The sequence below is a fragment of the Callithrix jacchus genome, chromosome 2 (genome assembly GCF_049354715.1).
Source record: "Callithrix jacchus isolate 240 chromosome 2, calJac240_pri, whole genome shotgun sequence".
NCBI lineage: Eukaryota > Metazoa > Chordata > Mammalia > Primates > Cebidae > Callithrix > Callithrix jacchus.
The window spans coordinates 81,082,570-81,100,163 of NC_133503.1; the positions used below are offsets into that span (position 1 = coordinate 81,082,570).

At 40.5% G+C, this 17,594-nt stretch overlaps 1 protein-coding gene across 1 annotated transcript in view; it reads right to left on the reverse strand.

Annotated features, from left to right (window-relative positions):
* Positions 1–2,511: 2,511 nt before the first annotated feature.
* Positions 2,512–17,594, reverse strand: part of CCDC192 (coiled-coil domain containing 192) — a 216,078-nt gene continuing 200,995 nt past the window's right edge. The window contains 1 exon segment of the mRNA XM_035290960.3: positions 2,512–2,839. Within this exon segment, the coding sequence (XP_035146851.3) occupies positions 2,553–2,839 (287 nt within the window). The 3' untranslated portion in view covers positions 2,512–2,552.

Genomic DNA, 17,594 nt, shown 5'->3' on the forward strand with positions numbered 1-17,594 from the left:
TTTGAGCCAAATTTCCTCCCCACTTCTAATGTGGCAGTAACCTCGACCTGAGTCAAGATGAGCTTCTTGTAAAGATGGTTTTGCAGGGTAATATGACCCTTGGTGCTTTCTTCTTCAGTGTCTGGTCCTTGGATATTTAGAGGTGACAGGCTCAATTAATTATTAATAGCAGCTCCTGCTCTGCCTGTTACTTTATCTCCACTGTAAGACTGCTTTCATACTGAGGGCTACTCAGGACATTAACCTGAGATCAGGGGAAATTGATCTAGAAGTTGACACCCCCCTATCTGGAATGTGATGAAATTTTTTTCTCTCTCCCTCTCTCTCTCTCTCTACTTTTCTATAGTGAGACTGGGATATCTCACTCCCAATATCCCATGAGATTAAGACAATCTTTGGTAAAATAAAAAGATGGAAACTTGGTTAGCATAATAACACAACAAAATTGTGGAGTTGTCAGTTTGTCTTGCAGATGGTCCACTGTTAATCAAGGGAAAGATTTAAAGCTTTCTCCTAGAAATACACAATAAGAACATGCCTCAGCCTCACGATAGTGTCAGGGGCAATGGATAGTGTCATGACTGCAACAGGGCACCTAGGCCAGAGAAATGGAAAAGAGCAAGGAAATCATGGGGCTAAGGGAGGTGCGAAAAGGAGGGACCAGCGAGAAGGGATTTCTGAAGTGGATTATGTAGGAACTGAAGTGCACCCTGTGGAAAAGATAAAGAGATACTTTCAACTACTTTCTGGGGTAGTGTATATGCATGATCAGTGATTTAGTTTCATTTCTGATATAGAGCTGCACCTGTGCATACTTGTAGTCATTGCAGGCAAAACTGAGGTTAAATACTGAGGGAAAATTCTAGCTCTGGTTGAAAACAGAGGCTACTAATAGGACCCATGATTTTTGTTTTTTGGGTTTTTTTGTTAGGGGGTAGTGGACCTCTGTAGTAAATATCAATAAGTCATCTTATGTGAGTCAAGAACTCAATTAATTCCTTTTTTGTTTTAAAAAAATCACATTTGGAAACAGAGTTTTGTAGATAGTGGGGATCCATAATCAGATTATGCAATAGTTAAATAGTGTATAAGACTCAACCCAGATTGCAAGGAGAAATTCTCCTTCTGGGGATTCTCTAGTAGTCTGGGAGCAAAAGTATAGTAGGTCTGCTTGAAGCCATCCCTAAACCAATGTGGCCTAAAATGTAGTTTCTGGAATAAGTTCATCAGAAATGCCACGTGTTTGTTAAAATGCATATTCCTGGGCCCTAAACCAGAGGCCAGGAATGTACATTCTTGCTGATTACTGATGCTCAGTATATCTAAGAACCTCTGCTGAAGCAATGCTGATCAGGTTTACCCCATGTTCACCCACTTCCCTTCTCCAATTTCCCATCTCTCAGTACAATCAGCCTTACTTTTAAGGAGATCCTGTGTATCTATGAACTTCCGGATGGCGAAAATAGTGATTCTCATGTTTGCTGTGATTTCTAGCATCTATTATTGTGCCTTCCAGATAGAAGAGTATTTGATGAGGATTTGTTGAACCGGTTGAATTAAATGGAAAACTAGCATTACAGTCATACTCATGAGAGAGCTAGAGCTGTTTGCCTGAGTGATGCTGTACAGAACAGTAAGAATTAAGGACCAAAGTCTTCCTCACAGTTAGTACCTAGCTGCGCCCTTTGTGGGGAAATAGTTTATTTAAGGGGGTTGAGTGGAAGAGAAATATGATCTGATTTCTTTTATTCCATTAATTATAGGAAAGCTTTCCTTTGCCTCTTCTCCATTATTCCTACCAGTATTTTGCACTGTTCACAGCTTATTGGTAAAATCATAATAGAAGATTGTATTTTGCTTTGGTTTCAGTCTTTTTCCTAAGGGAAAAATCAATGTTGTGTGTTTTCCCAGGAAGATACTGAACCAGGACACTTTTCCCAAAGGACCGCAGCTCTGATTCACCCATTTTTAATTGCTTTTATTGCTTTAGTTTTATTTCCTTTCTATCCTTGCTAATGTTAATAAAATGCATGCCATAAAGAAATAAACTCTTGAGGACATGAAAGGACAGACCTTGTGGCTATTTACTCTGTTGGCGGCTCCTGCTCTTTAGTACCTCACCATTCACCAGTTTGAAGCTTGCCCTCCATGACAGCTTTCTTTTCACAATAGAGCTGCATACTAAACTGGTCAGTGCCACCCCTCCCTTGCAGTGTGACAAATCTCTGGTAAGAGGATAATGCTAAGTTCTTTCACCATCTGTCTAGTATTGTTTCCTTCCCTCCCCCCACTCCTACCAGGAATGTCTAAAAACACAGTAATCTACAGCTGCGTGGTTTACGTGACTATTGCTGTCTGAAGGCGAAACATGCAGTGTTTCCTCCTGAACATTCCTTTATTTTGTTTTCTTCCAGTATGAACATTATAGTATACCTTCAAACCCATGGACTTGAACTTGAGTTTGTCACCTAGGAGACTACTTGGGATTGGTGGGATCTGACTGTACCTGGATGACACTTAAAAAACTTTTATTGTTTTCTTACTGGGAATCTTTACAAATTCTCATCAGAGACCACAAGAGGGACGTCATCAAAAGAGAAAATTGAGGCTTTTTATAAACATTCTGGAGGGTCCTTGACCTCTTGGGAATGTTGGGCACTCCACTCAGCTTCCAGCTGCTGAATCTTCCTTTCCTTTTCCTCCAAAATTTCTTGAAGCTGAGTGATCCTCTTGGTCTGAAGGGAAACCTGGCTCGACAGTTCCATAATCAGGCTAATTTTTCTGTCACTTTTCACCACAGGTGGGAGACCTCCACAGAACTCTTCCAGCAAGCTGTCTTCTAAAGCAAACAAGAAAAGGGAAGTCTGAGCAGTTTTGATTAGATTTCCCAGAAAGCAAAGAGAGGAAAAATGAAAAAAGCTTAATTTCTCACGTTCTTAAAAGAACACAGATGTTGCATCATCTGGTTAGATACCATGAAAATAAAATCTGGATCCAGTGAGAGGAAAGATTCTGGGTGCTCATGGAAAAAGAAACAAAACAAAACTTGGGAGCCTCTTGAGAATGTACAGAATCAGCCCTTGCCAACTCGTTTTTATATGCATTTAACTTTCAATTAACCATAGTAATGATTCAGCCATGAAAATCCAATCTACAAGCAATAGCCATCCCAACTTTCATGTTATTCTTTTCCCTAAGAATCTTTCACAAGAGCTATGATCAAGTAGAATTAAGCTTTGATTTGAATTTTAATTCAATTGAAAATTAAAAAAAAAAATGAAAAGGTTGCCATTGCTCTTTCTGGGGAAAGCAATAAAGAGGAAAGACTAGTTTCTAAACCCAAGTCAGCTTTTGAGTCCATTCAGCAACGGTGCAATTTGAGGTGCTCCAGGAAAACTCTATTATCATGGTATTTCCCATACAGATTCATTTCTTTGAGGCCTGAAGGTTTTTTAGCATGTCTTAATTAAATCACAAATACCTCCTGGACATGAAAGCTTATCCTTTACCAATTTCTATCAGTTAACCCCTCAATACGGATAAGGCCTAAGTAAGTAAGGAGAGAGAGACATTTCAACAAAGAGATAAAAGTTTAGAGGTCATAAGGAGTCCTTGAAAACACCTCTATAGCCCATCAAAAAATGGGCTCCTTAAATTCAAGTCCATCTTACTAGCCTTTAGCAGTACCCTACCACTCTTGACATTTCCAGCATTAAATGTCTCTGAGCTACATAAAAGGCAGACTTAGGTGTAAGTAGTAAGAGATGTCAAGGGCTTGGGTATCATTTCAGAACTAATGGAGCTAATGGCATATATGAATGAACCTGATGCATGGTCTCCATGGTGGATTGTTATAACTGAGGTCCCCCATTTATGAGATCCCCAGTGAAAACAAATCTCACAGCTTCACCTGAGAGAAACATTGCTGTCAGTCTCAGATATGAAGGCCTGCTCCTATTGGGTACCTACACACCTGCTAAAAATGGGCCAGCTTTACTGTAATAATGCATGCAGGCAAAAAAAACAACAACATCCATTTCTCAGCAAATAAAATTAGCAGTTATCACATTCCCAAGGGATCAAGGGGTAAAATATTTGGCAACACATTGCACAGTGGGCAGGGTGTTTTTGGCTTCGCAAAAGTGATAAGAGGAGACATAAGGCTATTCTCTGCTCTTGGAAATTATTAGCACTTTAGTAAGGTTTAAGAATCCATGGGGAAATTTTTGTTCTGAATTTCTGTTAGAATATTTAAAATTATAACAATAATATTTAAGATAGCCCATTCTCCATTATTCCGACCAGTTTGAAGGATGGGCACAGTGGATCACACCTGTAATCCAAGCACTTTGGGAGGCTGAAGCAGGTGAATCACTTGAGATCAAGAGTTCGAGTCTAGCCTGGTCAACACGGTGAAACCTCATCTCTACTAAAAATACAAAAATTAGCTGGGAGTGGTGGTGTGCACCTGTAATCCCAGCTACTCAGGAGACAGGCTTGAGAATCACTTGAACACGGAAACTGGAGGATGCAGTGAGCCGAGATTGCACCACTGCATTCCAGCCTGGGCAACAGAGTGAGACTCCAACTCCAAAAAAAGAAAGATGTCAATTTGAGTACCTTTCATAAGTTAACAAGCAATGAAAAAACATCTCAAATTTCAAAAGAGCATTTAGTTTATTGCCTCTGTGACAGGCCTGTGCTTTCCACCCCAGGAGAGGGGGTCCATATGGCAGGGGGCCTTCTTTATCTGCTGATGTGCCAGGGTCTCACCTTTCCTTTCATTTGACCGGAGCTCTACTGTCCAATACAGTAGTCACTAGTGACATGTGACCATTAAGCACTGGAATGTGGCTAGTCTGAATAGAAATGTGCTTTAACGTAAAATACACATTTGACTGGAAGATTCAGTTTAAAAATGTTAACTATTTCACATTTTCTATATTGCTTATGCATTAAAATGATAATATTTGAATATTTTACGTTAAAGAAAATGTATTTTTAAAATAATTTCGCAGACTTATTTTTATGTTTAAAAAAATGTGGCTCCTAAAAAATTTAAAATGCGTAGCTTACATTTGTGACTCCTATTATATTTCTGTTGGATAATGCTGAGCTAGCGTTTCCTTCCAGATGAGCAATCTCTGAAACCCAGGTGGATGTCTTACCTGGAGATGGCTCTAGTTAATCTGCACTGAAATTATTTGAGAGGGAGGATCTCTGGTCCTCAACCATTGGCATACAGATCATTTTTCTGTTACCCCAGAGGGTAGAGTCATGGAAATCAAAGTTTGGCAAAAAGTGATGACTGCCAATTAATTTTATTTGCTGAGGAGTGGGTGATATCTTTCCTGAATGCACTACCACAGCAAAGCTGCCCCATCTTAGTTATCCAGGTAGCAGCTTTTGTATCTGTGACTGACAGTAATGTTTCTCTCAGTCCCTAAGCTACTTCTTAAAATACATAAGAAACTGATTCAGATAGGTTGAAGCGAGTTTTATCAGGAGTGGGAGAAGGGAAATGGCGGCAAAGTGGCCAGGGAAGATGCTGAGGAGAGGAGGAGTGAGCAGCAGGGGATGCAGGACCTCCACAGGCCCAGGGCTAGAGGTGGGTGCAGTGGAGCCTCACTGTGCCTGTCCGACATCTTCTTCCTCTTTAACCTCTCCTTCCATCTTTCCTTTCCCCAGTTTTTCCTCTGCTTTTAGAATGAGTTATCTTCAACGAATTTGTACAATGAAGAAAGTTTAGTCCCACCCCTGGTCAAACTGGTCAAAAAGTTTTTAGACAATGCAGTATAGATAAAATACTTTGTTCCCCCAGCTCTAATGATGCAGCAGCAAAATGCAGTGAGGCGGCATTGCATAGGCAGTCACTGTCACCAGGACCACATCCTCCATCTGGAAGAGAGTAATCCAGGGAGAAGGTAGAAAGAAAATGAGAGAAGGAGAAGCAGGTGTCTAGGCAGCTCGGGCTGCAATCACAAAATACCACAGAGGGGGTGACTTAAACCAGAAACCTTTATGTTTATAGATCTGAGGGCTGGAAGTCTCAGATCAGGGTGTCAGGATGGTCAGGTTTTGGTGATGACTGTCTTCCTAGCCATTTTCTTGCTACATCCTCACATGGCAGAAAGAAAGAGACCAAAAACTCTCTCACATCTCTTGCTTTCAAGGGCACTGGCTGCATCACAAAAGGCCCACTTTCATGACCTCATTCAAGCCTAATTATTTCCCACAGGCCCCATCTCCAAGTGCCATCTAGTCTGAGGCTAGGGCTTCAACACAGAAAGTATGATGGGGACATAATTCAGTCCATAGCACAAGGAGAAGACAGTTGGAAAAGCGTTAGATGCTGAAAAAAAGAGAGATGGCATGAGGATTCCCATTGTTTTGTTCTCATGTATTAAATGAAAATGCTAATAGACAACCTAAAGACATACTAAAAATAAAAAATTCTCATACATGCATATTTCACTACTAAATAGTCCATTTACACAAATAACACAAATATTTTGTTCCATTTTCTAAACACATTACAACAAACAAAAGTCTTTAAAACTCCTTAGCAAAGTGAGGGACTTCAAAAGCTTCATGTCCTATTTGTATTGGAAAGAGCCCAAGGCCACCCCAGTGAGTTTTCTAGAATCTGTCACTAACCATCTCACTATTCTCCCCCGATCTAGTCTCCCTCGTCTGTAACAGGAAGTGATGTGTGTCCCCAAGGTTCTGACAGCTCTACATGTCCCACAATTCACACACCTGTGGTCTTTCGTAGGCTCTGCTGGCAGCTCCCCAAAGCCTGGAGGTGCTGTTATCTTACCAGATCATCTTAGCCTTAACCCCACACCCAGAGGATCCAGGAAATCCAGAGATTGCAACAAGAAAAGCTCTTCCATGTGCGAGAAAAAGAGGAAAAACCTGATTGGCCACAGTGAGGGTATGAACTCATCACTCTAGTTGCTACGGCAGGAGTTTTTACAAGCTTATACTATTTTTCATCATTTTCCTTCTTTCTGCCTTTACTTAAAATGGATGTAAGGCAGGACTGAGAATGAGGGTTTAGGGTCATGGCAAAAAGGCTACAGGGAATGGCAGTGGGAGTTGGGCAGGCTTAGAAAAATTTAGCGAGAGGAGAGGCAGTCCCAGCATTCTGCCTTCAGTTGATCCAAGCGGTGCTCACTTTTCTATGTCAGGCTTGAAAGACTGAAGGTCCAAAAGAAAATATGACATTGCCTTTGGCCATTTCCAGCTTCCTGTTCGTCATACCCTGAAAACCTTCATGCTCTGGGAAAAGTGACACGTGAGAGTTATATCAAAAATGACTAATAATAGCTAAACAGATAACAACAGAGGCAACTGTAGTTGAAGCAGTACCTTCAGAGACTGAGAGCTGACTACATTTTGGAGGTGGTCTAGTCTCCCTGCTACCGAGTATAGGAATTATTTCTGAAACATCTCTTTGATAATTTTCTAAGCAAGTGGTCTCAGTCACTGGTGTCCCTCTAGCTATTCAGAGGTTGGCTGCCAATTATAATCAATGAGTTAAACATCTGCATTTTGTGATGACTGCAGCTACACATTGTTACAGAGAGACCTGACAGAGGGAACGCTGCCATACATAGACTGAGAGGACAGTGGGATCCCACTTGTTGCTAATCAGAACAAGAAGGTGTGCTTTCATATTAGGTCAACAGACCTAGAATATGTGAAAACATTGCTTTACTAGTCCAAGAAGTTAACTTTTCTGTAAACAGTGATACAGAGCTGAAAAGTGACCCAATGAATAGGAGGAAGAGTTCTTTTCGATTTTCTCAATATTTCTTGCTAAAAAGAGATGCTCCCTTTTAGATTTCTTTATGGGTGCCACCAAAAACTATGCATTAAACAGAGAAATACTGAGAAGCACTGATCTAATTTCTGATGCAACTACCCCTAATAATGGGAAATATACTTGTTCCTAACCAGATTCCAAGTATCCTCCATAGTCATCTTCTTGTTAATTCCTTCACCCAATAATTATGTTTGGGAACTTGCACGCAGAGAGTGAATAAGATAGTGTTGGCTCCCACAGCTGCAGCTTCACAGTGGTGTAGGGGAGGGGCAGCACTGAGTTAGGCCCAAAGGGTATAAAGCATAAGGCTAAACAAACATCTCAGCTGGGTACTCACTCGTGAAAGTTTACTTTTCTCTCTGCCTTTCAAGCTAATGACTAAGGCTGCCAAGTATTTACTCAACAAGAAAGACTCAACCAGGATCACGGTGAGGTGATTAAATACCTCATTCCACCAGAGACACCCAGGATTGCTGTTTGGCCTAAAAGACAGTGACAGCTTCCTCCTCTACATATGCCCATCACTGTGACTCACTGGTTTTGAAAGTTGTGTATATTTGTCAGCAGCCACCACAGAGCCCAGTTTCGTCTCTTGCCATACTTGGACTTGCACAGTGGCACACCTTTAGGATATATTCTTTAGAAATACGTCCCTCCCACTTAAATAAAAAAAAAAGAAAAGAAAAGCTTTTTAGGTTTTCTGTCCTTCTCTAGATTTTTACAGTGAACAATTTGCAAATAACTATTCTCTGAAATAAATGATTCACTTATTTTTTTTGTATTGTAGTATAAATATTTTTCTTTTTGAAAGTCAGATTAGTCCTATGTCTTGAGGTTTCATCTATCCTCCCCTTTTAACATTTTTACTTGCAAAGAGACCAGTCTCTATAGCGCCAAATGACTGACTTCAAAGGTACTTCAATTTCCTTCCACTAAGCTGTGAACATTTAGGATACATCTGAAGTAGGCATGTGTTAATTGAGTTGGAGAAAGCAAACAGCATTATAAGAATAAAATTCATTGGCAAAGAGATTTGGTCACTAAAAAGAATTAAAATGTAGTACAATATTTGCTGGGAATTTTTCATAATATATCATAATGAAGATCAGTCTTCATTATGATATATTTTAAAGGAAATATATATCCTTTAACAGTTATATTTTAAAGGAAATATATATCCTATAACAGTTATATTTTAAAGGAAATATATAATCCTATAACAGTTATATTTTAAAGGAAAAATCTGAAATGCAATGGCGCACTGGAGGGAATATATGTTTTCACCTAGCAGCAGGCCGAGACTTGAGAGTTTAAGATCTGTCTGTTTTTGTAAATGCCTTAGAAGGGAACAAATACTTAGTTGAGACCATGATGGAAGAGCTGCAGGCCGAATGACATGGGGCAGTGCTACTGAGTGCAATGGATCAGAGTCTGTAGAACACCCAATGAAAGGAAAAGCAAGAAAACAAGAGGCAAGAGAGAGCATGTAGGAAGCAGTTGTTGCTTACTGTCCATCTGGGCCCCAAGATGTTGTGGTGCCTGCATATATCTTAGTCTGCTTGGGCTGCCTTAGTTTATGAACAGCAGAAATTTATTTTCTCATAGTTCTGGAGACTGGAAGTTGAAGATCAAAGTGCCGGCAGGTTCAGTGTCTAGTGAGGACCCATTCCTCATAGATGGTGCCTCTCAGCTGTGTCCTCACATGGTGGAAAAGCCAATAGGCTCCCTCAGGATTCTTTTATAAAGCATTACTCCCATTCATGAGGGCTCTGCCTTCATGACCTAGTCACCTCCTAAAGGCCTCACCTTTTAATAACATTAAAAGGTGATTTGATGTCCACAGTTTACAATAGCAAAGACCTGGAACCAACCCAAATGCCCATTGATGATAGACTGGATGGGAAAATGTGGTACATATACTCCACGGAATATGCAGCCATCAAAAACTATGAGTTTGTATCCTTTGTAGGGACATGGATGAACCTGAAAACCATCATTCTCAGCAAACTGACACAAGAACAGAAAATCAAACACAGCATTTTCTCACTCATAGGTGGGTGTTGAACAATGAGAACACATAGACACAGGGAGGAGAGCACCACACCCTGGGGTCTGTTGGGGGGAAATAGGGGATGGACAGCAGGCAGTGGGGAGTTGGGGAGAGATAGCATGGGGAGAACTGCCAGATATAGGTGATGGGGAGGAAGGCAGCAAATTACACTGCCATGTGTGTACCTATGCAACAATCTTACATGTTCTTCACATGTACCCCAAAACCTAAAATGCAATTAAAAAAAAAGATGATTGGATGTCAACATACGTATTTTGGAGGGCCACAAACATTCAGACCCTAACACTGCACCAGTCACCAGGCCAGGGTGAGGGGTCTGGCTGATGAAGACACTTCTAGGACTTGTTTACTGTTTAGGGAACACATAGAATAAATGAAAAACACTTGTCTCTAAGCACGGGCATCACTCATGTGGCAATTAGATGCTCTCATGGTGAGAGCTGTGTAGGAGCTAAGCAGACCAAGGGAAATACAGATTTCTATCTTTCTTCTTATGTTCACTCTGAGGCATATACTCTAGGGCCCATGTCATCATTTATTTAAGCGGTAAATCCCTCTCATCTGGTATTTAAATATTGCAATAGCTTCTTCTCTAGTCACCCTGCTTCCGCTACTTTAGTCTGGTTTCAACTCTGCACAGAGAGGTCCCATTAAAATATAAGTCAGGTCTTGACACTCTTGCCTACAATCCACTAGTCATCTTTTCATCTTAGGCAGACCAAAATCTCACACTGACCTTCAAGGCCCTGTGTGATCTGGGACCCCTTTACCTCAATAGCACATATCCTAATACTCCTTCCTCCTCTCCAGAGTAAATGCAACATTGACTCTGCTACATCTCCACAATTCTCATTGCTGTTCTACTAGGCCTGGCATGTTCTTATCCCAGGACCTTTGCATTTACTCTTTCTTCGGCCTGGACAATTGTACATCTGATGCATACATGTCTAGCTCTCTCAATTCCTTCAGGTCTTCCCTCTCCAAAGTCACCTTCACACAGTGAAGCCTTCCCTGGCCATTCTACCTACATGGCTGAATACTTCAAATCTCTGTTTTCTGCCTTGTTTTTACTGACATGCTGTATTTGTCTATTCTAGATCTTGTTTTTATCTTGTCGGTAGTCTCTCTCCCCTGCTAGAATGAAAGATCCATGAAAGCAGAGCTTTTTATTATCTTGTTCAGTACTGTGTCTCCTATGTCCAAAATCATGCATGAATTGTAGAGGATAGTCGTTTGTCAAGTGAATAAATAAATGAAAGTTAAGTGCATACATAATACAAATCACCTAAGAAAGTATTGGTCTAAAGGTTACAATTGTCATGTCATTAGGATGAATACAAAAATATCCTAGGCCGTGCACAGTGGCTCAGCCCTGTAATCCCAGCACTTTGGGAGGCTGAGGCGGGCAGATCACTAGGTCAGGAGATCGAGCCCATCCTGGCCAACATAGTGAAATCCCGTCTCTACTAAAAATATAAAAATTAGCTGGGTGTGGTGGCGTGCACCTGTGGTCTCAGCTACTCAGGAGGCTGAGTTAGGAGAATTGCTTGAACCGGGGAGGCAGAGGTTGCAGTGAGCCAAGGTCACACCACTGCACTCCAGCCTGGTGACAGAGCGAGACTCCGTCTCAAAAAAAAAAAAAAAAAAATCCTAGATTTCCTCCCCAGGCATATTTTTTCTTCAAATACTGCTTTCACTACTGCATTAAAAAAAAATAAACTGTTCTCATTGCACGTAACATCGCTGAGTTTACTTTCTTTTTTGATAGAAAATGGAAAGTTAGAAATGTCTTCTCGATCTAGGATGTAGATTGCTATACACTATAAAAATGGTTCCCCAAACGTGGCACTGGGAAATCTCTGTTAATGTGGAGAATCCAAGATCTTATCCTTGAAATTCTGCTATAGCGAATCTGGAAGGGCACCTGGGAATCTATCCTTTTATAGAGCTTCCCAAGGAAATCTGACTATCAGTCAGGTTTCTACAAGTGAATTTCTGCTGACCTGCAAGATTCATGGTGAACCAATATTTGACTAAATCCTAACAGGTAGGCCAGAAATCACCAGGCAAGCCTGTTCTTGACAAGGCTGCAATATGCACAGCTGGAGGAGGGAGAGCACATCTATTGTGCTGGCTACATGACAAGGCTCTGCCTTTAAACATTACTAGCTGATTGAATGCATCCATGGTCCTTGCAACCCAGCCCGCATCCTTTAATTAGCTTACATCCCAACAATATCTTGCCAGTTCTAATTTGACTAAATTATCTCCAGAACATACAGAAAAAATAATAAGTGTTTAGGAGTTAGTTTCTGTTTTTGCTTTCATTTCTGTTTCAGTGAATGAATACATCTATTTCCTTAGTCTGTCTTTTCTTTCCTATGGGTAGTGGGTGGAAAAGAGAGGGTAAGCCAGAGAGAGAGGAAGGCAGAGATTGCAGTTTGGGTTGGAAGTACAGTGACTCCCCAGCTTCCATAGAAGTTTAACAGTTACCCCTATCATGCCTTTCTGAGGATCTGAATCCAGGGCTGTATTCCTGGAGCTTGCTGGAGTCAGAACATATGTCCAAGAAGACTGATAACTCTTTGCTAGCACAGGCAGGGTGTTGGTCGTTTGTGTGGAAAAGCAAGTGATGATGTCTCAAAGATGACACCACAAAATAAATATAGGCATGTGAGAGGTGGGGGTAGGCCCCAGTGGCCAGACATTGGCTGGTGGGCAGAGTGCAGTGCTGTATCCCGTCTTCTGTCTACTCACCAGCAGGGCAAAGTGTTTCACTAGGGTAAGGGTAGGATAAGCTAGGCTAACTTACTTCGTCAGTCCCTTTCTGGGGCGTAGTTCCTTCCCACCCACTGCAGGGTGAGCCGCTACACCTGCCCATTTTACATCTTTTGGACTGAATGTTGCACTACTGTCAAATGTGGGACTTTTTCAAGTTCTTCTTCCTGGTGGTGCATAAGGGTTAGTTAAGGATACCTCCTTATGAAAGCAGGAATGCCCATTCAGATCATTCATTTGCCTTAATTTTTAAAAGTTATTATGTTGTACAGCATTGAGAAACATGCTGTAGCAATAATAGTATTGTTAGAGCTATTCTTTGTAATGACTGAAAATAATTTTTTGAGAAAGATAGGGTAAAGGATCCATTGTTATTGTTCATCAGGATTATACTTGTTTAAACTGTGCCAAGGAATGGGCTTTGCACAGAGGAAGTACAAGTTATTTTGATTTAGTTGATGTGACACTGTTATTAAATGTCCCTGATGACAGAACACTTGACTGTAGTCATATTTTGTACAAAATTTTGACTCACATGTGCAACTATACATGCCTACACCCAGCCCCTTCTCTTTTTTAAATTTCACCCCATCTCTCATTTTCTTTCTTTTGATCAGCCTTGGAATAACAGAGAGAGAGAGATAGCACTACTGGTCTGCAGAGGAGCCTCTCTTTTCCTAGTCCCCTAGATATGGTGCTAGGTCTGAAGACAGTGTCTTTTGGCTGGAGCTTAAAAATGTGTCTATAAGCCATAATAAACTGCAGAAGATACTACTGCAGCAGCAAGTTCACACAGAACTTATTTGTGTTGTCCATTTATTTTGCCCTGAATGCTAAAAACAATGAAATCAATTGCTACTAGTACCAGCCAAGTGGGATCATCACATAATTCTCAGAACATATTATTCTCTGAGTGGTGGCCACTCTCTCACTTAATGACATGGCTGAAATTTGTAATTGAGATTTTCGCTTACATGAAATGTAGAACAGAGGAAGCTCCATCCATGATTCTCAGAAAGCTTGGAAGAGTACTTTAGAAATAGGGAAGTGTGGTGGGCAGAATAATGACTACCCTCAAAGCTGTCCACAAAGATGTCCAGAAAAATACTCCCCTAAGAGTCCCCGCAACCTTTGAATATGTTGCTTTAATGACCAAAGAGGCTTTGCAGATGTGATTAAGGATTCTGAGATGGGAAGATTGTCTTGGATCATCTGGGAGGACCCAATGTAATCACAAGGATGATAAAGGGGAAGTAGGGGGTCAGAGTCAGAGAAACATATCTGAAGACATTACAATGCTGGCTCTGAAGACAGAGACAGGGGCTGCAAGCCAAGGGATGTGAGTGGCCTAAAGAAGATGGGAAAGGCAAAGAAAGGTATGTTCCCCTAGAACTTATAAAAAGAACACAATCCTGTTGACACCTTGATTTTAGTCCAGTGACACCTGTTTTGGACTTTTGACCTCCATCTGTAAGAGCTGTAAAAGATCACCAGCCACCAGGAGCGGTGGCTCACGTCTGTAATCCCAGCACTTTGGGGAGGCTGAGGCAGGCAGATCACCTGAGTTTGAGACCAGCCTGACCAACATGGTGAAACCCCGTCTCTACCAAAGAAACAAAAAGTAGTCAGGCATAGTGGTGGGCACCTGTAATCTCAGCCACCCAGGAGGCTGAGGCAGAAGAACTGCGTGAATCCAGGAGGCAGGGGCTGTAGTGAGCTGAGATCGCACCACTTCACTCAGACTGAGACTCTTTCTCAAAAAAAAAACAAACAAACTATAAGTTCACAAATTTGTTTTACTTTAAGCTACTAAGATATTATAATTTGTCATAGCAGCAAGAGAAAATGAATAGAGAAAGGAAAAAACTAAAGAACATCTGAATAACGAAGACAATCTATCCATTATAGGAGAGCCAGAAAGCTCGTTTAGTGCATTGTCACCAGTGGACTTGGATTTCAACTATGGGCAACTGAAGGTTTCCAGACATCCAGAGAGATCTGGATTACAGACCCTCCTGCCGCCTCTGGAATCTTAAACCATTATAGTTCCCTCTTCTGTGTAAATGTTAATCTTTCTACTTTTAAGCATTTAAACATACTTAATTGCTGTCATTTTTAGAAAGGAACTAAAACTCTTAGACTACTTAATGCCTTTTCAGCTATTACTCTGTCACTCTTCTCCCCTTTCACAGTCAAAGCTCTTGGATGGGTTGTCTATACTCTTCTCCCTTTCCTCTAAAAGTCCCTGCTCATTCTTGGAGGATAGTTCCAAGGCCCCCAGTGGATGTCTGAAACCACACATAGTACCAAACTTCGTATATGCTATGCTTTCTTCCTGCACACACATACCTATGATAAAGTTTAATTTATAAATTAGGCATAAGAGATTAACAAAAATAATGAATAGTAAAATAGAACAATTATAATATACTATAATAAAAGTTATGTGAACATGATCTCTCTCTCTCTCTCTAAATATCTTATTGTATTATACTCACCTATTTTCAGACCATGGTTTACCTTAAGTAACTAAAAACTGCAGAGAGCAAAATCATACATTAAAGGGGACTGCTGTATTTTTCTCATGTCAACCTATTACAAGCTAATTTTTGTTTTCAAAAGGGCCTTACTAAACTTGCCTTGCTGAGGTTACCAATGTCACCAAATCCAAAGGACTTGCTTTAGAGGTCATCTACCTGACCTCTAAACATTTGGCCTGTTGACAGTCTTCCTTAGAGCAGTCCCATACTTCAACTCATGCACTGCTGAGTATTGAAACGGTGTTCAAATAAGGCAAAGGCAGAGCTGTAACCAATCCTGCTGGTCTGTACCTCACTTCCAATTTCTGTATGCTCCATTTCCTTTTTTTCTGGTCTGTAAATCTTTTCTACCACGTGGCTGCACTGGAGTCTCTGTGAATCTGTTGTGATTCTGGGGGCTGCTCGATTCATGGATAGTTCATTGCTCAATGAAACTCTTTTAAATTTAATGTGTCTGAAGTTTTTCTTGTATCATGATAATACAAATGGGCTTTGAAGTGGCATACCTGAGCACTTGGACGTTTATTGTTGGATTGTACAGGGTTCAGGTCAGAAGATACCAAAAGAAAAGTAGGTTTTAGGGAGAGAGTCATGAAAGTGGTTTAAGCAAATGAGAAGCAACAGCAGAGTTGAAGTGTGTAAAAATAATGTCAGAGTGAGAGGGCCCTTGCACACTGGAGAGGAAGAACTTACGAAAGCAGCTTATCAATCTTCTCCAATATGAACAATAATACCTAACTTTATTTTTATTAACTTTCTTTCACTTCCACTTTGTGCAACTTGCTTTTCATCTAAATTTTACAATAATAAAACAACAGGAAGAAATTGACTCAAGTATGGGGTGAGGGACAGGGATGTCTCTGCTAAGTTAACTCGGCACCGTAAAAATGCCCTGTTCTTGAGGACAGCTTGTGGAATACTGCTCTTTCGATTCCTCCTCCTTGTGGAATGCCATTCCAATTTTATCAGCTTGACTTTATTTTTTTCATATCAAGATACAATTTCATCTTGAAATTACAAAAGATAATTCAAAAGTTATAGAGAAATTCTCCAAGAGGGGACTCAAACAAGCTTCTTTTTTAGTTTAAGAAATCTTCTGATATTTTATATAAATATTAATTTTCATAGGTGTTATTTTCTAATAGTTACCTACTTTATCAGGTAAGTTACATTCCTCGAGAACATTATTAAAGCGAATGGTAACAGACTTATTTTCAGATTAGACTCAAATCCAAAGCACTTTAGAGAAGCATATAAACATGTAGAGCACCAAAAAAGAAAAAAAGAGAAAAAAAAAAGAAGCATAAAAAATTGTCTAGGGGACTGATGGAATACTCGGCAAAATTCTTCTGCTGTTGTTGTATAAGTTTTGTTGTATATATTTGAGATGTATTAGACATAAATAGTAGAAAAATAAAACTTTTAGAGATATCAAAGAACTTCCATGGCTATGATTTATTTTTCTTTTTCCATAGCTTCTTCCTCTGTACTTGTGAGACAGGAGGAAAGAGGGGGGATGAAGGGAAAGTGGGGAAAGGTAAACATTTACAGAGCACCTACTCCGTGTCATTTTACTAAGAACTTGTTCAGCAATTACACCAAAGCAGAGTAAATATTTGCCTCTTATTGCTACTATTATGCATGATACCACCAGACTTTGTATAGCTAGTAGCAGGTCTGAAACATGCAGCAACTTTTCAACCACATCATTACACCCTGCCTCTTCTATCAACTAAGTATATAAGTCCATGCAAGTCCTGTCCCATCAGCATCTCCTGGGGTCACAACATACCCATGGGGGTCATATGCTAAGTACTTCTCAATTGTTTATGGAATATTCCTGGCTTTAAAAGATAAAAGAGACCAGGCGCGGTGACTCATGCCTGTAATCCCAGCACTTTGGGAGGCTGAAGTGGGCAGATAACATGTCAGGAGATCTAGACCAGCCTGGCCAACATGGTAAAACCCCGTCTCTACTAAAATACAAAATATTAGCTGGGTGTGGTGGTGAGTGCCTGTAATCCTAGCTACTCAGGAGACTGAGGCAGGGGAATGGCTTGAACCCAGGAGGTAGAGACTGCAGTAAGCTGGGCAACAGAGCAAGACTCCATCTCAAAAAAAAAGCAACAGAGCAAGACTCCATCTCAAAAAAAAAAGATAAAACAACAGGCCAGATGTCTCATTCTTTTTTGTTTCCATCTACTATTAATTTCTGATCTAGAAAATGCTAAGAATCTTAGGAATTGGCAGTAGGGTTACCTTTAAGACTATTGTGGGCATTTGTTCTGGCTGCTTCCCAAGATGACCCTCCCAGTGTTTTCTGATTCTAACCACCTGGACAAACAAAGGCTTAGGACACACATTCATTTCAGCA